We start from the raw sequence: 26,774 nt of genomic DNA on the forward strand, positions 1-26,774 counted from the left end.
CACTCTCTCCACACCATAGAAAAATCAAGGTCAGTATCATACAACTCCTTCATTTCATCAAAACCAAGAACTTCAACCTTCATCTCAGTCAACAAAGAACATCTTCTGCTCAATGCATCAACAACTCAGTTAGTAACTCCATTTTATGCTTAATCACAAATGTGAAACTCCACAAGTACTCAACCCACCTCATATGTCTCTGATTCAATTTATGTTGACTTCCCAAATACTATAAAGTTGTATGATCAGTATACAACACAAAGCCCTTAGGAATCAAATAATGTCTCCACTTCTTTAAAGCTTGAACAATAGCATAAAACTCTTGATCATACATAGAATAATTCTTTTTAACATCATTCAACTTCTCACTAAAGAAAGCAACACGCTTACCTTCTTGATTCAACACAGCTCCTATTGCACTGCCACTTGCATCACATTCAACTTGAAATACCTTATTGAAATCAAGCAAAGCCAATACAGGTAACTTGGCAACCTTTTGTTTCAAAGTCTCAAAACTCTTATCAGCCCCATGTGTCCACTTAAAATCATTTTTATCTCCTCTCATTGTCTCAGTCATAGCATTACAAACAGAACTGAAATTCTTCATAAAACTTTTGTAGAAACTGTCTAAACCATGATATTATCTTACCTCACCCACATTCTCAGGTGTAGGCCATTCCAAAATTGTTTTAACCTTCTCAAGATCCATTCTCAAACCATCAGCCAAAATCATAAATCTTAAATACACAATCTCCTTTTGCAATCTCTACAATACTTGTCTAACATGCTCAAGATGTTCTTCCTTAGTCTTACTGAATATCGAAATATCATCCAAATAAACAATCACAAACTTACCCAAGAATCTCTTGAGAACTTCATTCATGTGCATTAGTCAAACCAAAAGGCATTATCAACCATTCATACAAACCATCTTTTGTGTTGAAAGCAATCTTCCATTCATCACCTTCTCTAATTTTGATCTGATGATAATCACTCTTCAAATCAATCTTGGTAAAATACTTTGCTCCACTCAAACAATCCATTATGTCATCCATCCATGGCATAGGAAACCTATACTTAACTGTGATCTTGTTAATAGCTCTGGAATCAGTACACATTCTCCATTCTTCTTAGGTGCTAATACAACAAGTACAACAAATGGACTCAAACTTTCTCTGATCAAAACTTTCTGCAACAACTCATACACTTGTCTATTAAGTTCTTCATTTTCTGTAGGTGTCAATCTATATGGTGCTTTATTCAGCAAACTAGCTCCAGGAATCAGATCCATACAATAACTTATACTTCTTACTAGTGGTAATCCATCAGGTATATCCTCTGCAACAATATGTTTATACTCATTCAACAAACTTGCAAATTCTACTAGCACTCGGTCCAGCTTCTGCTGCCACTCAGTTGTCACTATCTATCACTCTGTTATTATTGTTTTCTGTCACTAGGTTACCACTTGCACAACTCAGTCTTCTAAGATTCCTCAAAAAATAGATTTGATTCTTCTTCATTTCCTTTTCAAATTGTTTTCCATTGACCACACAAACTCAAACAGTAGTACAATTAACCTCATCTGGACTTTCAATCAAAAGCAACAATACTTGTTTTCTTCCATTCACCCAAAGAGTATATGATTCAATCTTCCATAATGTATAGCATATCTATCACATTGCCAAGGTCTCCCCAACAAAATATGACAACAATCCATAAGCATAATATCACATAGAACTTCATCAAAGTAATTTCCAATTTTAAACTTCACAATACATTGTTCACTTACCAATATTTTATGCTCATCCTTGCTCTATGAAACATGATAAGGTTTAGGATGTTTTAGCCTCTGCAACTACAACTTTGTAACCAGCTCCTCTAATGCCAAATTTGTTGAACTTCCATTGTCAATGATCACCTTGCAGCATTTTCCAACCATCTTACATCTGGGCTTGAAAAGACTTCTCCTTGGAACAGGTTCCTCATCAATTCCCTTATTACACAAAGTTTTTCTCACCATCAGAGTTTCTCCAGCCTCAGGTCCACTTGGTGAACCCTCAATGTTTCCTTGAATCATAGCATTTATGTTACCTTGTTCATTGTCAGCTGAGGATCTACACTCAAAGGCTCTATAGCCTTCTTTTCCACAATTTGAAACAATTACCACGAAAACCACCTCTAGAATAAAAATTACCTCTTCCTCGGTAAGAACTAGTACCTCCTCAGTAAGAATTGCCACCTTTCCACTCGGTCTTGCCTTTGTTATCATTTTTTCCATTCAGATTTGCCCTTATCTTGCATAGAAATGTCAGATATGCCACCTTCTCCATAAGATCTACCTTTGCCTCTCTGGAGTCTACCACCTCTACCTCTTTGTCTTTATTTTTCTTCTTCGTCAAGATCTCCTCAGCCTTCAAGGCATATTGGTATGTTTCTTCCACACTTTCCAATTACACAAAACTTATTTCATCTTGAATTCCAGATCTAAATCCATTGAGATACCTTGCAACTTTCTCAACATCATCATCCACATGTCCAGATCTTATGTCCAATCTATAGAATTCCTCAATATACTTATTTACAGTCATGTCACTTTGTCTCAAATTTTGCATCTTTCTCAACAAGCTAACTTGGTAATCAGCAAGAAGAAACTTCTTCTTCACTTTGTTCATCATTTCCAGCCACGTCCTAATCATCTCCTTTCCTCTCCTTTGTCTATCAGTTTGCAAATGCTCCCACCACAGTGAGGCACGACCTTTCAACTTAGTGACTGCAATTTTCACCTTCCTATTTGTTGATGCAAGTTTTGTATCACTTACATAACATATTAGTAATTGGATATCTGATACGGAGTATCAAACATACAATTCCTCTCTTGAAAAGTTATTGCTCATGGGATATGAGAATAACTCCAATGTTCCTTACTCTTGTGGATACTCGCTCAGTTTTATCAATGTGATTTGCTGGTAATCACGTAGGCGGCCTTACGCTATTCATTCAAGGATGACTTGGGCTTTGGTGGAATGATGGTGATGGTGATGGGTTTGTGAAATATGCGGATGGCAGATAATGTTGATGGTGGTGATGATGGAGGATGTGTCTGCCAATGGTGATGTTGATAGAAAGTGGTGGTGGTGGAAAGTGAATGGATGAATTCTATAACTTAACTTACTTCTCTAAGCTTCGACTACCTAACTACTCACTATTCTACTCCTATTCCTATGAATGGAAGGTTAGCAAATGGACGGGGATCGAACCTAATGAGAGCTGACCAGCGGCCTCACTTCCACAGGTGCAATGATTCAAAGGAATAATAAACTAGTTTACCACACAAAGCTTCCCAACCAACCGCTAGGATGCTAGTGATCTAGTATTGATCCCTATCAAACATTTACCAATGCTATCATACAACTATCCATCTACTTCAACCTCACTTAAACAACTTAAACAACTTGAAAAGAAATCTAACTATGTGGAAGTAGAAAACATGCAATAACACCCAATATTCTTAATCAACATGCAAATCGCAACAATGAAAAAGAGAGCAATTTTAGTGTTATCGTCACAACAATTTCTCCAACACTTTACAAATGAGAGCAAATGGCCTTATATAGGGGCCAGAAATACAACGGACCATGGAGATCAAAACAAGATCAACGATCCAGATTGGATCCTAAAAACCCTAATTAGGGTTGCACCCCATCAGCCAATGAGAAGCTGCCACCTCATCAATGGACCAATGAAATAAGTGCAAAGAGTGGCAACCAATGAGAAGGCACCAAAATAGTGGCCAATCAGAAATAGACACTTGTCCTATTCTAGAAGAAAGAGAAAATGCCACTTGGGCTTACATCAAATGATCTTCTAATATAAATCTTCCCTTTTCTTTCATTTTCTTAGCTAAGGCAATGAACTTAGCTAGCCTTTTGTTAACTTCTTCCATAGGAGAACAAGGTGTGTGCTTCACCCTGAGTTCCGTTGACTTCACCACACTGCTCGTTGCTTGTAGTATCTTTTCGTAATCCTTCTCATATTCCTTCGCAAATCCAATAAAAGCACTAAGAGAGGAAAGGGTGCCCAAATGTTTTTTCTTGATAGCAACCTTTCCCAACTCATCCAACCTCGATCCAAAGTCTGTCTCATTGACATCCTCTTCTCTGATATCTTCAAAATCAAGTGCCACCCCATGTCGCTCATCATGGTTGAAATGGAAGTGTCGACACTTGGGCTATGATGTGCAACTGCCTTTTGTATATCCTTTTTATTATACCGCCATTGGTATCGGTTATTCGCCTCATTTTCAAGAAGGGTGTTTTGGGCATCATATCCTCTTTGTCTTTCTTAGTGTTTGTCCGCTTGGGATTCTTACTTGCACTAACATCCTCCATGCTCGTCGCCCTATTACGAGATAGTCGAGTGGTGAACCAAAAGGCAAGCAGAACCAAGGGAGGCAATCCTTAGACTAGAACGAAAGAGAATAATCCGCTTAAGGACCCCTTTCAACTCTAAATGATTTGAAACTACCTTTACCAATAGCCAAGGGGGATTGTCCTTCCTTTAATCTATCCCTCATCCGTATCGTATCGTGTCCACTATACCAATATTGGTGTCGGTTATTCTCTTCATTTTCGAGAAGAAGGGTGTTTTGGGCATCATATCCTCTTTGTCTTTCTTAGTGTTTGTCCGCTTGGGATTCTTACTTGCACTAACATCCTCCATACTCGTCGCCCTATTACGAAATGGTAGAGTGGTGCACCATAAGGCAAGTAGAACCAAGGGAAGCAATCCTTAGAGTAGAACAAACGAAGGATGTCAGCTTAAGGACCCCTTGCAACTCTAGATAATGAAAATTCACCTTATCCAATAATTGTATAGCGACTTTTCGGAATTAGGACTAGACCTCAAGAACTTTAAATCCACTTGCAAATCAAAAATTTATCATGTAATTCACCTCCAAATAAAATTACCCAACCTAGGGCAAAAATTGCAGCCCCTCTTAAAAATCAGAATTTTATCCTCCACAAATTTCGGCTCCCACAAAATTCACCAAGCAAGAAGAGTGCAGATCTGCTCTTGCAAAATCGCCAACACCTTGAGAAGGAGAAGTGAGAAGTGAGGAAGAAATGGGAGAGAGGCCTCCTCTTATACCCAACTTTCTTACTTCCTCCAAGCTAGCCGACTTGGACCCTAGGAGCAAGAAAAACAAATAATTAATTCCAAATCTGGCCCAACAATTAATGCTTAACCAGAATTAATTTTGCCATGATGAAAATCAACTTTTTAAATTGCCAATTAGCTCCAAATTGTAAAAAAAAATTAAATGGTGCCTTGGAGATGTTAAATATTTCCATTTAATGAGGATTTAATAATTAATGTCATTAAAATTGGATTTTGGCTAACCAAAAGCCATTTTTCAATATTAAATTACTAATTTCATTAAAGACTAAAAAGTTCTCAAGGCAATTTTAATCCAATTAAAGCCAAAGTTTGCAATTTTAATTCAAATCGATTTTGCTAAGCAATTTTAGCATTTTAACACAAATAAAATTATTTCTCTAGAGCCTAAAAATCGATTTTGCAATTTGACTTCACCATCACAAAAATTAATTTTCTTCACCAAAAAATAATTAAAATTTTTCAAAAGACCAAATTTAACAAAATTTTCATTTTTTGAAAATTATCCAAATTTTCAAAAGAAAATGTCTAAGTACAAAATTCACAATTTTATCCTGCCAAGTTGGAATTAACTTTGAAATTTGTTCGGCCTAAGGATAGAATTGGTGGCTCTAGAAAATCAAGTTAAAAAAAAATCGCGTGAAAATAAGCTAAGTCTCTCCCATTGGCCTGAAAGTGTCCAAGGCTCAAAATTCTCGAAAAATCAAAATTGTTAGACAATCCAAAAATTTGCCGAGGCGATCAAAAATAAGGGGGTCCCCAAAATTTTGGGGCGATGGTGTGAAAACCTCACAACACTATTATCATGAGTGTTTTCAAAGTCAAATAACTTCTCCATATCAGAGATCCAATCCAACATAACATTGGTGTCCAATTTTCCATCATAAGAAACAACTTCCACAACAGTCTTTGAATGTGCCCTAAACAATACTCTTAACAATCTTTCTTCATCTTGATCTTCTTCAGGTTTTGGATTAGGGTTTTGTGCTATTGCTTCATCATCACTCACATCATCAAGATGTGCTCCTCTCCTCTAGGTTGTCTCCTCAACATCTAATCTGACTGCAATTTGTCCAACATATCCATAATAGCAATGTCTGCATTTCCTCTACCTCGAACCATCTTTGCAAACAGGTCCCTGCAAGATTGTAACCCTCTGCAAGTTATAGGTCAAATCCGCAGATTTGCCAACCTACAACCAAATTCACTTAGGGTTCTACATGATCCAATCTCCACAAAGACGAATCTCAAGCTCTGATACCACCTGGTGCAAGGAGGGAATGAAACAGCTAGGGCCAAAGGCACACCAAACTATCCAACCACCTTGCTAAGTAAACACAATGGAAGCAAATACATAGAGAACAACACCAAAGAGAGAGAACAAACACTTTTATTGATTCATCAAGTTATCAGCATACATGCCCAACTGTAAGGCCTTCTAGGTTACAACTAGATACAAAATATAACTTCAAGATCTATGATCCAACTTCAAATTCGCAATTCCAAAAACATCTACTCTAACTCTCTAAGTCCAACCTCTAAATTAAACCAAATGCCTCTACTTATACTTGCCAAAACGGCTTACAGAAGATTCTAGATCATTACATAATCGAAAGGCCGACCTTAAAACAGTCTGCACTCATCCCAAGACACAATCTCATCATTAAATTCACAATCCAAATTAAATACGAAAGTTGGCTCACACTAAGAACCAATCATGACAAACTCGGTCAAAGAAGGAACTGAGCATCAGCAAATATCAGGTTCACAAAACACATGATGGAACACTCGGTCAACACTGGACAGCTTGGCCAACACTGCATGTACTCGGCTAACACTGCAAACTTGGTGAAAGCACTACCAGAATAAACAAAAATGCAGGATTGTGATGGTTGAGTTGTTGTGTTGTTCTTGTCATCAAGGTTCAAATATCATTGGGGATTAGGTCCCCCATTGGCCTCACCGGTTTACAGCTCTGGGTCAAAGCATTTAACTCTCAAAAAAAAAAAAATTAAAATCCAAAAATGTATCATACTTTAACCTTCCATTGTTGCTTCCCTCATGTATTAACTTACCATCTATTGACATCTTGTTGCTTCCATTTCTTCATGCAAACTATCACATTTCACCTCCCTTATATCTTCATTATTTCTTATTATCTTGTACATTCTTCTACATATCAAATATCCCCAATTACTTCTCCCTATTGTTCCCAAATGCTTTAGTTACATCGAGACCTTGCAGCATACATAGTCAATGTGCATAGAAAGTCAACACTCTACTGGTTCCTCATGACTCTTGAGCAAGCTCGCCGGATTTAGAGCTGATGCTAATCAAGTAAAGAGGGACACTAAAACTGATACAAAGGATCTCATGTAAGACATATCAATCAACAGGAAAGTAATCAAATGTAATCTAATTTCTGATGCAAAACCCTCTTCCTTGGCACAAGTATGGAGTATGGCCATGCAAACAAACCATTTTGCTAACCAGCTGCCTTATAAACATATTACCCATACAAGAATGGAATTCAAAAGCATAGTTGTCATGATTAGGGCAATTTTGTAAGGTTGTGTTCTTTACTAATCATCATCCTTCTGCTTTGAATTCACTATATATTAGTTTGAGGCTATTCTAAGATTTCTGGAAACTTAACAGTATCTAAAACTTTTTGAAACTCCTGTAAAGGATACCAGATGCTTGAGAAAACTTCACAATATTATCTATATGACAAACTCCTAGAGAGCCTTTGGAACCTAATTGAAACACTTCTAGGAGTTTCTATCATCTAAGCAAGAGTGTCTGAAATAATTTGGGATGTGGAAATAGTCTAGGTTTGCAGAAATGAGCATGCAGCCTACGAGAAAATGCTTCCGGGACAAAACGTCTTAAGGCATTTTATAAATCTCATCAAGCCTTGCTTGTGTATATCACAAGAATCAGAAGCAATAATTTGCAAAAAATCCCTATTATACCCAATTAATCCTAAATCTTAAAGCCAGTAGATTTTTCCCTTGAAAAAATTCTAATTCATGAAAAAATTGTTGACCTAATTTTAAATGACTATTTTGCATATAAAGCACATTAAAATCATATTAATATCCCTATAAAATGGCCAAAGACGTAAAACGTTGCAAAAACCTAGGAAATCCTAGATCATCTCACAAAATTGAGGAAGCACTCGAAAATAGGGTTAATTCCAACATAGAAGCTAAGTCAATGTGGAATCGGCATGAAAGCAATTTGTTTTTGTCCCTTTAGTTTTCTTTCTAACCTCTAGAAAACCCTAAACAAAGGAGCGGAAGGAGCAATGGCAATCATCAACCAAATTTGAAAGGGCCTCAATCATCCTAAATTGTGGGGGCATGTGAGATATTGTCAAAGCAACTAATGAATTTGCTCTAAATCATAGTTTCAATATGACCCGAGCTCTTCGCACATCTTGCCCCATCAATCATCCTAAATTGTGGGGACATGTGAGATATTGTCAAAGCATAATGAATTTGCTCTGAATCACGGTTTCAATATGACCCGAGATCTTTGCACATCTTGCCCCATAGATTCTAATGCAATCAAATATATAATTAATATTATATGCTGATTTTAAAAATATTACTATTATAAATGGCCCTTTAACCAGCAAGCAATTAACCCATATAGTTTTGCGATTAATATTATATAGTTTCAAAATTTAAATTATTATGGACTATTGATATATTAATAGTTATATAAGAAATTGGCCTGTTCAAGGGCTTGCAAGGGTTGATCATTTACTCGGGGTTGATGAACAATCTGACTCTCAAGATAAGATGGGAGAAGGATGGGTTAAAGTATAGTTCGATGGAGCACCTAAGGGAAACCCGGTAAAGAGTGAAGTGGGTTGTGTTATCTTGGATGATGAGGATAACATACTAACGATTGGAGCAAAATGGAAGGTACAAATAATGTGGTAGAATGTTATGCTGTTATCTTTGCATTGCAAGTGGCAAAGCGAAGTGGATGTAAGAAAATACACCTTTAAGGAGACTCACAAATTGCAATTAATGGGATTGTAAAGGGTAAATTGGAGACATGGTTTTTAGACAAGCACGTTAGATGCATCAGAAAATGGTTGGAAAGTTTTGAAGATTATAAAGTTTCCCATACTCTACGTAAAGGAAATTATATTGCTGACAAAATGGAAAATTTGGGAGTACAACTGAACGAAAAAAATGTTTTCTCAAATTTGCCTTTTTAACCTAATGTACCTCAGAATGATTTAGTAACGAAGGAAAAGCCCTATTCAAGGTCATGTTGTGGTGTAAGCTTGAGGCGGGCACGTGAGTGCTAGGCCAGCAGAGATTGTAGTGGATATGATGAATCCAGGCATTTATTTTTTGGGTGGTGTGCCTACAAAAAAAATTCTAGACGTAAGGGGCCTTTTTATACAACGCACTGTTCACATTTCATACCATTGAATGTGAAGACAAGTTAGGTGCAAAAACTAGGATGGAGACGAATTTCTTCCTTCAAACGCCCAAGAAGAAGCAAACGCCAGGCTTCAGAAGTGAGATTACACCGCATAGGTTGGGGAGGTGTTCGGAATTGAGGACAATGAGTTCATTGGTCTTTTAAACAAATTGTTTGGCAAAGAATTCATTATTGGAGATTTCCATCCATGCACCAATGTGGACATCTCATCGCTTTTTTGTGCATGGCAATTTCTGCTTGCTCAACACAAGGAGGAGGCTCGGTGAATGGCAGAACTTTGCGTGAAGCATGAATGGCAACTTGGCTTCATGAGGTGGTTGGACTTGTTTGAGATTGGATCAGGCTTCTGAACTAATGTGGGTTGGTGGCGAAGTGTTGCAGGGGCGATGGAAGGCTTCCAGCCTTTTATGGTTTTTGGAACCTCAACACTCGTGGTGCAAAGGGTGGGTGAAGCAAGGACTACTTGGATAGGGTTGTTGGGGTTCATGGATCGATGGGAGGCTAACCAAAGGCGGTTGGCAGAGGAACACAAGCATAAGCATATGCCAAGCAAGGTGGAGATGCGGGAGGTAGGGGAGTTGTTGAGGGTGGTGCCGCAACCTATGATGGGTAGGAAGAAACCCAAAGGAGAGAAGAAAGGGGCCAAATAATGCTCAATAAAACCAGGGAGGAGATGCTAGCGAAGTGGGGTTTCATGGGGTAAGTGTACGATGGGGTTGGGTGTGTCTGTGTGTCCCTTTTGTTAGTAGGGCTATTGTGCTAAATTTATCTCAATATAGTTTTGGGTGGTGATGTGTCAATGGTAGATGTCTAGGTTTTGGGTGGATTGTAAAAGAACATACAAGCTATAGGCCTTTTTGCGCCTTTTTGTTGATGTAAACCTTTACTTATTGAAGAAATAAAATCATTGCTTATCAATAAAGAAATAGTTATATAATAAATTATAAAATTGACATAATGTAAAACTTATCATTTATATATTTATTTTTAATATATAATTTAAATATATTCAATTTTTAATATGTTTACATATGATTTTAAAATTATAATTAATATATTTAATTTTATCATTAGCATTGGTCTCCAACTAAAATAATAGTTCCAAAAACATGGCTTGCTACTAAGCTGATGCAGGGGCATCCGAGGGTCAAGGCTATTGACTGAGATGTGGGTTTTGGTCAAAATTTACTTCCGGGGGTCATAACTTTTGACTCGGATGTGGGTTTTGGCTGAAATTTTACAGGCAGTTGCATGAGGAGTTATTTGGATTGTTGATTGAGCTCAGCTTGATAGGTAGCCATTTCAACATTTTCTCGGGTGCTTGAAATATCGTCTTGACCTCCAAAATTGGCTTTTCGTGTTTTTTCCCATTTTTTTAGAAAGTTGTTTTTGTAATAAATCCGAAATCAGTTTTCTGATTTCGTCGATTAGTTGGCAATTCATCTTCCCTTAGTTGGGGGCTTTTCGTGGGAAAAAAGGGGATTCGTAGGATGGGTTTTAAAAATTACCAAAAATGGAAAAATCTGTTTTTCCCGAAAAACTATCAAATACGGTAATTTTTGAAATTGTAATAAGTAGGTGTTTTCTGGAAGACCTTATGGAAGAAGATGGGAACAAAGTTACAGTTTAGTAGTGCTTACCATCCATAAACTGATGGACAAATAGAAGTTGTCAATCGCAATTTGGGTAATCTATTGCGATGTATCGTTGGAGAGAAGCCCAAACAATCGGATTTGGCATTGCCCCATGCTGAATTTGCTTATAACAACTCAGTGAACAGGTCAACTGGTAAGTCACCATTTCAAGTTGTTTATGGTCATAATCCTCAAGGTGTTCTCAATTTGGTGCAGCTTCCCTTGGGTGATAGAGTAAGTGATGATGGAGAAGCCTTTGCAGAGCAACTCTACCTGTTACAAGAAGATGTGAGACAGAAGTTGCAAGACAGCAATGAGCACTACAAAGCTTCCACAAATGCTACTCGAAGGTATCAGGTTTTTAGTGCAAGTGATCTAGTGATAGTTTATCTCAAAAAGGAGAGGTTTCCTACCAAGACTTATCATAAATTGAAATATAAGAAGATTGGGCCACACAAGATTCTTAAGAAGATTAATGATAATGCCTATGAGGTAGAGCTCCCCAGTGGTCTTGATATATCTCCAGTGTTTAATATTTCTAATTTATATACTTTCCATGGTGATGATGCCTCTGTTGAAAAGGAAGATGTGGTAGACTGGACACACACCATCCCCATCAAGAAAACGGAAAAGGTTGCACAGATTCTAGACAAGAGACTGTGCAGACTAGCCAGGGTGACTACAACAAATATCTCGTGCAGTGACAAGGGTTGGCACCAACAGATAGCACCTGGATTATGGAATCGGATTTGCAAAAGCTAGATGAACCTAAATGGAAGCAGTTTGAGGACTAGAACTTGCAGGAGCTGTGTTCTTTTCAAGCAGGGGGATGCAGGGGCATTCAAAGGTCAAGGTTGTTGACTGAGATGTGGGTTTTGGTCAAAATTTACTTTCAGGGGTCATAACTTTTGACTCGGATGTGGGTTTTGGCTGAAATTTTACAGGCAATTGTGTGAGGAGTTATTTGGATTGCCGATTAAGCTCAGCTTGATAGGTGGCCATTTCAACATTTTCTCGAGAGCTTGAAATATCATCTTGACCTCTGAAATTGGCTTTTCATGTTTTTTCCAGTTTTTTTAGAAAGTTGTTTTTGTAATAAATCCGAAATCAGTTTTTTGATTTCATCGATTAGTTGGCAATTTATCTTGCCTTAGTTGGAGGCTTTTCGTGGGAAAAAACAGGATTCATAGGATGGGTTTTTTAAATTACAAAAAATGGAAAAATCTGTTATTCCCGAAAAACTACCAAATATGGTAATTTTCGAAATTGTAATAAGTAGGTGTTTTATTTCATGGTAGAGGTAGAGTAGAGTTGCAAAAGTTTAATAAAAGATTATGGCATTCTAAAACTTCCATGTTGTGATTTTCTGATTTATTCTTTGAAAAAATTACCATATTTGGCAGTTTTTCGGGAAAAACAGATTTTTCCAATTTTTGTAATTTTTAAAACCCATCCTACGAATCCCCTTTTTTCCCACGAAAATCCCCCAACTAAGGCAAGATGAATTGCCAACCAATCGATGAAAACAAAAAACTGATTTCGGATTTATTACAAAAACAATTTTCTAAAAAATTGAAAAAAACAAGAAAAACCAATTTCGGAGGTCAAGACGAAATTTCAGGCTACCAAGAAAATGTCGAAATGGCCAACTATCGAGTTGAGCTCAATCAGCAATCCAAATAACTCCTCACACAACTGCCTGTAAAATTTCAGCCAAAACCCACGTCCAAGTCAAAAGTTATGACCCCCGGAAGTAAATTTTGACCAATACCCACATCTCAGTCAACAACCTTGACCCTCAGATGACCCTGCATCATAAGCAAATGTTATTCCTTGAATTCTACCCCATATAAAGGATTTACCAATTGCCATTATGGAATATAAGGCATTGCAATTGTGGAATATAGTTTGATAAGCTTTCTCAAATAGTGAACTACCCCTACAAAACTACTTGCATCAATCTCAATGAAAGCTTTAAATCACTTCAAAATGGTTTCCACTTTAAATAATTTCCCAACAATGGCTAGATTGTTCTCTGATAAATTTTGATCTCAGTCACATCATAGACTTAGCTATTTTATCTCAGACTTAGACAACTATTTGGTGACTGCCCTCTTAAGAAATCTGATAAGTTTTGAAATTAGTTACTTCACAAACTTAGCTAATATTTGATCTCAGACTTGGACAACTATTTGGTGACTGCCCTCTTGAAAAGTCAACCGAATATTTGCCTATGTAATCAGCAATATTAATGTAAATGACAAAATCATATTTCTACAACTCACTTTGATCTCAGTTACTTCAATGACTTGGCTAAATCTCAGACTTAGGCAGCAATTTGGTGACTGGCTTCTTAATAAGTTAACAGAAGATTTGCATGTGCAATCAGCAATATGAATATAAACAACAAAAGCTGTTTCCTACAATTTATGAGTGCTCTATTTTATTTGCTCTCTATATCTCTATGTTATGGAAATGCACTTAAGTTTTTTTTTTAAATAGTTTTTGTCTCTTTTTCTACAACTCTTTGCAGTTTTTTGAAAATAGATATTTTCCCCCATTTAAATAAAAAATATTTATTTTTCTGATTAATTCCCAACCCATTTTTACTCCTATGTGTATAAAAACAATAGTATTTAAACCTCTGCCCTGTGTCCTCGCTTCTATGTTGACTTCTTCTTGGTAATGCACATCACTGCGTCTGGATAAGCAATTCTATTTGTCATCTCTACTGGTCTTTGGAAACCAATATTACAAATAAATTTCATCTACCTAATATTTTCTAATATAATTCATTTAACTTTTCTAAACCTCAGGTTCTTTTCACACTAGCACTTTCCTAATGTAACTGAATGTTCTTTCAAGTGTCATTGACCAAGTTAATGTTAATGTTTTGCCCAGAAAATGATGATAAACAACAATAAGAAAAGTAGAATACAAAAACACAAAAAACACCAAAGATTATCCTGGGAAAACGCTTCCACTTGAAGAGAAAAACACAGCCACACCAGAAAAATATCTCTTTTAATGATAATAAAAATTGTTCAAGTACAATGTTTTCACTTGATTTATTATATATAACACACAACGCAATCGCATATATATAGAGTTGAGAGACCCTTCATATTACACACAAAGGTCTCTTTAATTTCCAAATACAAGACTCTTCATGTTTCCAAACAAATGAGTCTTCGCATGACACGTCACTCCAAATAATATTATCATAAATCTATTCTTCAGCTGTTAAAACAGAATCATCTTTATTTCAACATATGGCAAAATCAGATATCACAGCTACAATCTTCAACAGTTAGATCACTTGCACAATGCCCCAGAAGGCAAATGGGATGAACACGTTCACACATGAACCATGATAGGGTGCGTACACTCTGTATGACAGTACAACATTTCGAAGCCCTATTGCCAACACATGGTGGACACAAAAGAAACATGGGGTAATCTCATTCACACATTGAATGCCATTAAAGAAAGAAAGAAATTATTTTAAGGTCCACAGAGCTAAAGACAGCCGGAACAGATTACTTCACACATTAATTTCTGCATTTCAGGCCTTTTTTTGTGCAACTTGGTGATGAGTGCCCCTAGCTGCTCAACGGTCCCTTCATTAAATTGATCTATCTAAGATTTCATTGTCAAGATAGTAGCAAAACTTTCTCTGCTGTCCTTGAAGGCATCACACTCTAAAATGAAATGTTTTTCTGTTTCCACTTTTCCAGAGGTGCAAAAAATACACTCTTTGCTCCCAAGCTTCTTTCAGTCTTTTCCAACACCCGATTTCATAGCAAAGTTGATGAGAGTTGGTCCTTAACTGAGCAATAAGAATTTTGGCTCTCCAAGTGATATTGGCCCGAATGTAATCTTTTTGATGATGATTATGAGTTGGATTGAACTCTGCAATATAGCACTCTCTCTTTCTCGTTAAACGTTTATCCCAAGAATGCTTGTAATATTTATTCATAACAAAGATCTTTATCTCTTTACTATCTGTGGGGCATGAGTTCAGGTAAATATCTCATTTATTATATCATTTGTTGTTTTGCCACATCCAAGTCTTCTTTCTTTTGCACAAAGTGTCACTAAAGACAACCTTAAGCCATCTACCCTCATCCATTTGCTCAATTCTTTTTAAATATCCTATGAGTCGCACTATAGCGATTGCTTTGATAGGAGCAGCACCCCCCCCGCCTCAACATGATATCACAAAAGACTAAACTTTTAATTCTGAACTTGTGTGAAATCAAACTTTTTTGAATTTTTTCAATTTCCTTCCACTGTAAATCAGACGTGCTGCTGGCCCACAGTTCACAGCCATAGAGAACCACTGGAATTACTAAAAGTCTAAAGGAAGTTTGGGTAATTTTCCAATCCCATAGCTCTGCCTCTCTACATCTATTTTGAATAGCATAAAACGTATTTCAACCTCCCAAAATACGCTTCTCTCTGCACCCTTCCAAACTTAAAATTTATTAAAAGTTAATTCCGATATATTTGTAATCTGACACTTCTTCAAGAGTACTACCTTCCAAGTGACACTTCTTTTATTAGAAAAAGCCATCACTTTGTCTTGCTGACCATTCTACAAAAATGCTCAAGGGAGTATAGGTGTTTTTGTAAGCCAAGAGCCCAATATACTTTTAACATTTTTGTTTATTCTCTCTACATCCTAAATACTCGAAAGCTGCATTGCACGGCTCGGTTTCTAGTAAACTTCGGAGCCCGACTTACCCCCCTTCCATGCCATATAAGTTTGCATTGCAGGGCTCTACCTCTAATAAGATGCAAAACCAAGATATCCTCGCCTTCAACCTTAGAACTGTAGGAGATAATGACTCACATCTAAACCATGTTAAGAAACCTACAAAAAAGCCTGGCCATAAAGGGGCTCGTACCCTATCTCAGGTATCTAGGCCTCAGATCAAGGACCCTGGTGTAAATGTTGGAACGCTCTACTGATGCTAGCCCTTTGTGGTTCCAGTTCCTTTTCTGTTCAGTGGTTTAATATCTTTTGACACCTACTTACGCCGCAATTCGTTACTGTCTCTTTTGCATGGACAGTTAAGATTTGAAACCACGACACTATATCTCCATGCTGGGGTGCTCTGGCACAGACCTACCTGCATGTATGTGACTAGGATTTTCTATAAACTAATTGATATGGTTAGGATGCGACTCATTCCCTGGACCAAACAGCATTTGCTCCCCTGAAGATTAAATATATTAGACTCTACAATTCAAGATCCATGTTGGATGAATGGATAAATTCCGATCGACTCTTCGTCTTGCGTAGTATTTGTTCTCACTCCGTTCATTTTCACTTCGCAATCTTACTAACATTCACAAGAAGTAACCCTGGTTGTGTTCAAGCTCTTAATCTCACGCCCTCAAAATTCAAGATCATGACATGAATTAGGTCCATCTTCTTAAAGTGAAGGCAAATATGAGCGTTTCCACAAACACCTCATACAAAGTTGTGGCAGTTGTTTGGATACAGAAATATGCAGAGTGAATGAAGTGAGAGAAAAAATGTGCTGTCAAAATGCATATCTAAAAAAATCTAATGCAATACCCGGTGCCATTGTCGATAACAACTGCAGGGCGCGACGTCGCGTCCATGAAGCCGGACTGGAGCTCCTAAGCTGATGCTGCCCAGATTTGCTCTTTTCTTCACTCCAATTTTTCTTCTAATCAGCCTGCATCTCCATACGATCAAAACAACTCTCAGCAAGAGGCTCCTGAATTCCAATTTCTTTTACGTTAACCTTTCATTTCACATAAATTTCATTTGGCCCCGTCCACTTTTTTGAAATTTTTACTTTTTATTTCACGGTTTTATTTTAATGAAATGTTGATTTTCATTTCATTTATTTGGCCGTATTGTACCATATCGCCTGCTTAGGAAGCATGGGGAAGGGTGGGTTGGTGAAGAGTATTTGTTTTATTTGTTGTTTTCTACCTTCGCTTGTACTCCAATTCTAATGATGTTTCACTTCTCTCTACTTTCCTTTTGTTTTGGATTGAGGAAGATTTGGTTATGACGACAACCCTCTTTTCTCGCGAGGTACATGAGGTTTTTTCTAAATAAGCAACCATGTGTAACCATGAAGGGTTGAGCTCTCTTAACAAGGGAAGTAAGCATACTTCCAATCTAATTAATTTAGGTTTGAAGAGTTAAGAAAACAAAATAAAAGATCTTAATAGTTTTTATAAGAACAAGAAGTTTATTGGATTGCAAGATAGAATTTGTGTTAGAATGCATTAAATGTCTTATATAATGAGCTAGTTATAATATGTATAGTTTGTATTTTTTTTATTTTTTTTACTTTGAAATTTCTTTTATGAATCTTGATTAAATAGTTTATGATTTGTGTTGTTCATTCATTTTCAAATAGACTATTTAGTTGGTGTTTATTTCCTTTTCCATCTTGGGTCTTTTTCTGTAAATCTTCATCAAATAGTTTATAATCTTTATTAGTTATTCAAATAAATGAATTGATATTTAAAACATTAGTGTAATTGATCAAGATATTTGTATATACTATGATTTAGTGCCCTTCCATTTTCACGAATTGCAAAGTGCAAAAATAGCATATTTTATGTGTCCACTCTTCTATAAGCGTTGTCAACCTCTAAGTCTCACAACTAAGAGTATATGAGCAACTCCATAGTTAAATATTAGTATTTTTGCTTCCTTTTTTTGTTCATATATAATATGTGTTCATGTGTATGTAGCAATTAATTGTGTGAGTAATGTATATTCTCTTTTTCATATAAGTTGCTTTGTAATTGTATTACCTTTCTCTCTCGTATCTTTTGATATTGACATTAGTTAGCTTGTAGATTTATATCATGCTATTATATTCCCACAATCCATGATGTGAAATGTTTGAATTTTTAGATTGATTGTGTATGAATTGTTTGCATCAACCTTTCAAAATCACAGTATTTGATTCATCACGAAGGTGTTAGAGAGCATGAGAAGTAGAAGGATGGTTAGTTGCATATCCAAGTTAAATAAAAGTAGGCAAAAAGAGGAGGGGAAGAGTGGTAGCATGTGAAATAAGGTGAAGTAATGAGATCCAAATTGATTTTGAATTCAAAAAATATAATATCAAATAACCTTAAAATCAACATTAATTACTCTTCAAACATTTGCACTTGGATAAATAATTTTAATAAATTATACAACACCAATACTGTAAACAATCTATATTTTTTAAAATAAAAATATATATAACTATGTAATAACAATATGTGCTTTTAGGTTTTCCAAGTTAAAGGTGCTTTCATAGTTGATTCTACCTCTTTGCCAGCTAAAATGACCTAGCTACCACCTAATTTGGGATGCCTAAAATTAAATCTTGATGTTGCCATTTAGGGCAACCCAAGACAACCTAGCACAATCTTTGTTTTACAAGACTCTTGATAGAAAATGTTTTTCTCCTCTCTCTCTCTCTCTCTCTCTCTCTCTCTCTCTCTCTCTCTCTCTCTCTCTCTCTCTCTCTCTCCAATTCAAAGAACCAATAACAACTTGTGACTTTAAGCCCTTCTTTATGGTTTAAAGTTATGTGAGACATAATAGATCACTGAAGGGGATTTTTCGGTTGCCATCAATTCTATCAAGCATTGTTCTACTCCTAGTTGGATGCTACAAAGCATCTTAGAGGAAATTTGCACCTATCTCAAGCATATCCCTATTCATTTAGCAAACCATACATTTTATGAAGCCAACTCAATAGCGGATGCCCTTTCCAATATGGAAACTAATGGGGTGGCTCCTTCTACACTAAACCCTAGGAAAAAAAGGATTTTAGTGGTGTAAGGGTGTAAGGGAGTAATATGGATCTGAAAACTAGGGAATTTTTTCATCTCTTTGCTCAAGAAAAACATTGTAACACTCTTGTATCATGGCATTAATTGCCATGTTGACTTGTAAATTCCAAGTACGTATTGGTTGCTTTTAAGACTATTAGGTACTTCAAACCTAATACCAGAATACATAAGACAAAAACAAACGTAAGGATTAGCTAGATCTTATATTCAGTATGATCAGTCTCAACTCTAGACCAACTTAATAGAGTACAAAATACTCCCTACTCTCTAGGCTCTACAAGGCCAAGGTGGGTAAACCTTAGGGATATAAAGGTGATTGATGATTTGGATTTTTTCTTCAAACACTTACTTATTGATACATTTTCCTTCAAACCTATCTCTTATAGAAGATATTGGTCAAAATTTCTTCTTAGATTTGTAGTGAGCTTCTGGATCACAATGGCTACTTATAATCAAGCGAAAAACTATTACAAATAAGGGTTGACCAACAACTTTAGTTCTTTATTACATAAAATGGAAAATTGACTATGATTGATATGTATATTTTGCAACTGTATAAAACATCAAGTTGCAACTAAAATTATTTGATCAGTGCGATATCCATTATTACATAAAGTCAATACCAACGATCTTAGACCTATTTAATTGACTTGCAATCAAATTTGTCAATAGTGAATTCTGAATCTCATTCTTATCATATCCCTCTCATATACCCAAAACCCTACCAAATATTGAAAGCAACTACTTAATTCTTTGAACTAAAATCAATCAATAAGAGATATACAATCCATCTAAATTGTATTAAATTGAAAGAACATTTCTCATTTCAATCTCAAGATCACAAATATGCAAGGAAGGAGACAAAATTCATATACATAAAATTTTCTTTGAAATACATACAATATTGAATATAGACTCACAGTATAACTCAAAACTTGGCAATTTGATCATTCATATTCACTATTATTTCAAACTCACGAGCTTGAACACATCCATACAATCTCAAAATACTGGATGGGTTGTAAAGTAACATAAATTGAAAAATATATAGACTTTCGACCTCTACTTCACATCTTGAAAATCCTTATAAAGGGTTGCCACAAGCTACAGATGGGAGAAGGACACGTGTCATCGCCTTAATGAAAAAGAAAAAGGCAAGATATATACAAAAAGATAATCAAAAAAATATTATTCTTCACTTGATCCAAAATCAGGAAGGTAGTTGAAAAGTCAACAAGTGGCACTTTATTGCAGCAACTTTAACTTTACTCCGCTTTGTCTTCTTCCACTCTCTGTTTTCTCAAAAGTCTCAAAATTTGATACGTATATGTAACGCCCCACTCGGGAACCCAAAAGAAGTAAACCTAATATGTTACAAAGTTCATTGAACTATTTTTTTAAAGTTTAAACAACATCAAAGTAACAATAATGTTGAAGCAATATATACATACACATCAAATACACATAAGCAATTGCAAATATAGTTTTGATTCCTCAAGGGTTCCTTCACATTAAGTCACATTTAAGAAAGTTTTATTAATGAGTTTAAGTCTCAATTACAATGTCCATAATCATAAAATGAATAAACACATACATAGTCATATAAGCAAATGCATAAGTACAACTAATAATATGAAAGCACATATAATGAATAACATCCACGACACATATCATAGGGTATGTAAAAATAGATACAAGTACATCAATATACAATACAATATCCCGTAGGATCTCAAAACACATGATACATAGATACATCAAATGAATAGAAGTCTTCAAGATAAGAGGAAGAATGGTAATGGTACCACTATATCAAGGAGCATTCAACATCTGTTAATCTGAGGGGGACCCAAATGGTAAAAATACACTACCTCCCGACCACGTGGTCACCTGATCAGGCTCCCACTCCCACCGTGCAAGAGAGATAATGTACGATCCACACACAAATAGTCAAATTATAAAATAATCCTAGGTAAGGAATCTTGATAACCAAAAATACCTCAAGGGTAACATAAACTACTCAAAAAGAAAAGATAACCAAAGTTAAAATAACACTCATCCAATACCAACACCACATACCAAGTCAACATCCAGTTACCAAATATAAATCAAGTATCAAAACCCAAAAAGACACGACCACCTCCAAAATAATGTCAAGTGTCACAAGCACAATAATCAATAGATAACAATTAGCGTCAATAAAATAAACTACCAATCACTAACTCCAACAATAAAAAAACACCACTAATGAATAATTGATCATTTATTAATAAAAGTCAACTGTCAACAATAAATGACATCCAATCAATAAGTAACAATTCACAATAAATACACCATCAAAAGTAATATCCAACAAGTACACCGCTAGAGGCAAATATTAAAAAACCATGTAGGAGACTTGGGCTATATACTATGGAGTGTCATTACATGAGCCAACTCTAAAGTTACCCTGGCAGTCTCTTAGGACTGCGGCCCCCTAGTGACTCTATGCAGAACTAGAATACCCTCTCGTGATGACGAGGAAACTAGTCATACCTCTCAAGGTATCATCTCCATCTCATCCTTAGTCTATACAAGCACTCAAGGCATGGATGAGGAAAAATCTCTAACTTATCTTTTTAATGTATCTCAAGGAAAAGGGCTAGGCAAGATATTTTATTTACTATATTATCATTTGTTACACAACTTACAATGAGTTACCCTAGCAACCACTTTGGGCCCCTGCCCCCATTGCAAGCCACTCCTATAGACATGCACCTAGACTACATTCCCAAAAATTACAAACCACAATAGTGTCCCATACCACGAAAGTAATATTGATCAAATTTGGTTCCTTAACAGACAACCCAAAAAATAATATCAGTTCTCGAAACCCAAGTTCCCATAAATGCTCAATAGCATAAAGCTCATAAAACATAACTCTCAATTCAAATCATAAAGTTCAACATGACATCTAGTCAAATAATCATAAAAGAAATCTCAAAGACGCTTCTAGTGCACATCCTAACTTGGCCAACTAAACAACCCACAAAGAAAACTATTAAGAAAATAAACATCTCAAGACTATAGATAGAATATTAGAAAACACATAGTTTTCAGCCACATGATTTAGTTCTAGTATTTTCTCTTGTTCAGTCTGGGTCATAAGGATGTGTTTAGAAATAAAGTAAGAATATATATGTTAATATAAATATTTATGTTGATATACTTATTTAAAATAATAAGTATTTAAATATCCAATCTTATTGTGCATATAAAATATCATGCAATATTATCATGTTATTAACTTAAATAATCTTAAATCATAAATGATTTAATTAATAACATAAATGTACATTATCATATTTAAATATTGATATTAATTTCAATTTCTAAAATATTAATATGACTTTTATTTAAGTCTAATATTAATATTTATTTTTCCTTTAATTCATAATGCAACTAGAGATGAAATTATAAATATTTAGTTATTAACTTCCCTCTTGCATTAATAAATATTAAATTATTTATATGTAACTAAGAGTTTAATTAGACTTAAAGAATCACTAATATTACTAACATTCACTTTAACTAAATGAATAATATTTATTCAAATTTTTAGAAATTAATAAATAATTTTAAAATTTTAATTTTAATTAACTAATTTATTTTTAATTAATTTTTTTATATAAATACATTTGAAAATTAAATTATATTAAATAAAAATACACATGCAATTATTATTTTTGCATGTCTTTGATCTCTCAAATCATGCAACCATACTATACTTATTTTTCTATTTTTAGCATATTTTTTTTCACATGAAACCCTACTGTACTTAGCTTTCTATTTTTAGCATATTTATTTTCACATGCATGTAACCTTATTATACTTAGTTTCTATTTTTAGCATGTTTGTTTTCACATGCATGTAACCATACTATACTTAGCTTTCTATTTTTAGCATGTTTATTTTCACATTAGCTTTCTATTTTTAGCATGCATGCATAAGTTTGGTTACAACATGTTTTCCTCTTAATTAATCTTTTTTTCCTTTTTTCCAATAATTTTTACAATTAAATTATTTTAAATATAAAAATAATATTTATCTATATTTAGAAAATTCATGATAATCTCTTGGTTCTAATGACAAATTTAAAGTTGAAACTCTAACTGTTCAATTTATTGTCTTTTTTTCCAATTTTTAACAATCAAATTTTCGTTATATTAAAAAGAGGTTTATAAGAATACAATCGCAATAATTTCATACAGTTTTTCTATAAGTTTTCATAGTCAAGTTTTCTTGATTAATAAGTTTTCCTTTTTCAAAATCTACAACATAATTTCTTATTCAACAATGACTATAGTAAATTAATAAGCAATAAGCAAACACCCAGGAAGACATGAATTAAACAGATCTTTCAATAAAATTCTACAATGAGTTTTTAAACCCTACCTCAAAACCATAGTTAAAATTTGAGACAACCTATGAATGCATGCAAATCCAAACCCTTTGAAACTTTCAACAATTCTTTTGGTCCAATTCTGAATTTTGCTCTCCAAAACTTGTGTGTCTAGAAATGAGTTCTAATTTTCTTAATAAAGAGTTTTTCCCCCAAATCAAAGCTTTGATCATGCAATCATGTGAAAACCCTTTATCTTTAATTACTATATTTCAATTTTCATACACACACTTTATGCAATTTAATTAAAATAAACTTCATTAAATTAAAGTTTTCTTCTCCCTTATTAAATCATGTGCCCTTAATTAAATATTTTTTATAAAAAATGGTGAGATTTGGTAGTCGCACACAAAAAGCAGAGCAGATATGCGAAGAGTCTCGAACTTACAGGGAATGAAATACGCTGTGAAAATTTTGAACAGATTCTCCCTGTTAACAAAGAATGAAGATGTAAAGGAATAGAGGCGGCATCCTAGCAAATCAATACCCCATCTGAAAGTAGCTCACAAAAGTTGGGCAAAGCCAAGAAATTTGCAAGACAATACCTTTCAATCCATACCAGTTTTTGATGGACATCTTTGGCCTCAGTCATTTTTCACCTTAGAAAGTTTGAATGATCAATTTAGGGTGTTCAGCCTAACCAAATATGCACTTCCCAAGCATTTCAATTTGCCTTCTTTGGAAATTGATAGGGCTGGTCTTTCCAGTCCTTTTTATCTCTATACCCCTAGTTCGACTAAAGCCCTAGACAAATCTTCGTTCCCCTATCTCCCACCTCATCAAAGATCTACAAAGAAGGATTACAAGGATACCTTAAACTCACAAAGGAAGAAAGATCTTAATGCTAAACCTGTCCATGAAGAAAACTCCATTTTCATTCATAACGAGGAAGTTGAAGCAGCATGGATCGAATGCCAAGAAATGGGGTTTTTTGTGGTATGGACTAGCCCAAGCGAAGATTTGTTCTTTCTCTCAAACTGGTTAGAGGAAATCTATCACGATCAGGTAAGTATCTCTAGCTTTTCAGATAAAACCCTTTACTTGCAATGTATGAGTGCTAAAATAAAAAAAGATTTCATGAATGTTTTAGATTGTTACTTCAATGGGCATATTATTAAATTTGTAGAATGGAGTCCAAATTTTAGGTTAGATTGGATAAAATTTAGATGCCCTAAATGGTTCAAAATTCTAGCTTTATTGTCGGAATTGAAACAAGTGGAAACTCTAAAAATAAATAGCATATGTCATAGGAGAAGTCATAGGGATAGATGCCTCCTTGCAGTACTCCAATAATGTGAAATTACTGATTAGAACAAATTTTTATCAACCTTCTAAAATTATCAAAAAAGTAGTAACAAAGAAGGCTTCATATGAGATAATTTTTCATGCATATGAAGGAGAGATATTTGAAATCTTAAGGGCTAAGGATTCTTATAATTCAGACTTGGGATATCTTCCTTGCATATTAGATTTGTTGAGTATGGTTCCAAGGTTAAGCATCTAGAAAAAGGAAATGAGGTCTAGATTGACTGAGTCAGTCATATCCTCAAGACATGATGAGTAGGATTCCCATTCGGATTCTTGATGTATTGAATAGGATCATGGCTATAGAGCAGAACCGGAAAGCAGAATCAAATCCATCATTGTGGTAAGACACAAAGAAAGTGGGGAAGGAAGAGATAAGAAAGAGGCTTCCACTAAAAGAAGATCTAAAAAGAAGCAGAAATCAAAGAGCAACTCAGGGTAGGAAAGTAACATAGATAAGAGAAAAGATAGATCAAATGATATGAGTAAGGTAGAAAGAAACCAGGAACAGGACACAGATAGAGGAAGAAGAGAAATCCTAGACAAATCCAACAAGAGGGATCAACACTCTGGAGATATCTCAAGTAGCAAAGGTCCAGTGAAACAAGCATGTCTGACAGATGAGAGGTACCTAAGCAAAGAAATCCAAGTACCAGGGCAAAACCCTGTGGCAAAAGATATTGGGAAAGACAACATAGAGAGCTTGGAAAACTCCTTACTTTTTGAAGTAAATTATAATATAGCAGAGGGAGATGGTCTACTAAAAGTTGAGAGTCACATAGAACAGAGTTAGAAGGAAGTCTCAGTAGAAAGGATCACTACTCCCAGCAGGGAGGTTAGTGTAAGAACCTCTAAGTTTGGGCAGACTCCAGTAGCTAATGTAAGTTCCCCTTTCACTCCAAAAGATAAACAAAAAGAGCGAATCACTAAAGGTATAAACAGATCCTTGGCAGAAGAAGAGGAGAAATTTTTAAGCAAAGACATTAGTCTGGAACTCGCAGTGGATAACAGAAGCTCAGAAGATAAAGATCTAGATAAACTATATGAAGAGTTACTCCAGGTGTTTAGTTGGGACAATATTGATAACATCTTAGTGGTCTAGAAGGAGGAATTAATCCATAAAATCCTTAAATTAGGAGGTGATAATTATTTGACTGAAGATTTAAGAAGGAATCTACTAAAAATTGAGGTTGAGGACAATTTGGGGGAACAGTTTTCGACAGGTGAGAATGGGACGGAGCATGAGGATAGAGAAAACAAAAGAGATAACAAGGAAGGTATAGATGAGGAACAACCAAACATAGTTCACCAGATCATTAGTGAACTCAAGTATGAAAAATAGGAAAGGCAAAGTGGATTATTGGCTTCAGTTGTTCAAAATGAATCAAATAAGTTTGAGCACCTTGGGATATAGATGAACCAAGAAGGTTTGAGTTCGCCAAAATATGGTAGAAGTCAAAGGCAAAAGATGTAGGAAATCATTGAAGGAACTCAGAGAAGCAGAAGGAATGTGCAAAGAACAGAGGAAGATAGTTTAGTTAATGAATGTTGGGAAGGGGAAGTGCCTTCCCAAGGAAGCATGAGGATCACGTCATGGAACGCTAGGGGCCTAAATGCCCCTAGCAAGAAAAGGTTATTAAAGCAAAATCTTAAAACCTTTGACTCAGATATTATTCTACTTCAGGAAACCAAGCTAAGCAAAGCAAAAGGCACCAAGTTAAATAAGATGTTAGGTTTTTGGGATTCCAACTTCCAAGAATCAGAGGGGGTTGCGGGAGGTCTAGGTTTGATTTTGAACCCTAGGAAGATAGTTTGTCATTGTTTGATATCTAGGCCTAATTGGATGAGTGCAATTATTCAGAGTCTTAAGTTGAATCTATAGTTGATTCTAATTA

The 26,774-nt window shown here is 35.2% G+C and overlaps 1 protein-coding gene across 1 annotated transcript in view; it reads right to left on the reverse strand.

The window, feature by feature from the left end:
• The window catches only part of DIS1 (Actin-like ATPase superfamily protein), a 124,016-nt gene extending 106,877 nt beyond the window's left edge, over positions 1-17,139 (reverse strand). The window contains exon 1 of the mRNA XM_089822670.1: positions 16,870-17,139. Coding sequence (XP_089678796.1) covers positions 16,870-16,916 — 47 coding nt within the window. The 5' untranslated portion in view covers positions 16,917-17,139. The remainder of the gene's footprint in view (positions 1-16,869) is intronic.
• Positions 17,140-26,774: the final 9,635 nt, after the last annotated feature.

The sequence above is a fragment of the Cupressus sempervirens genome, chromosome 3 (genome assembly GCF_028749045.1).
Source record: "Cupressus sempervirens isolate cs-2001-9-10 chromosome 3, ASM2874904v1, whole genome shotgun sequence".
Lineage (NCBI taxonomy): Eukaryota > Viridiplantae > Streptophyta > Pinopsida > Cupressales > Cupressaceae > Cupressus > Cupressus sempervirens.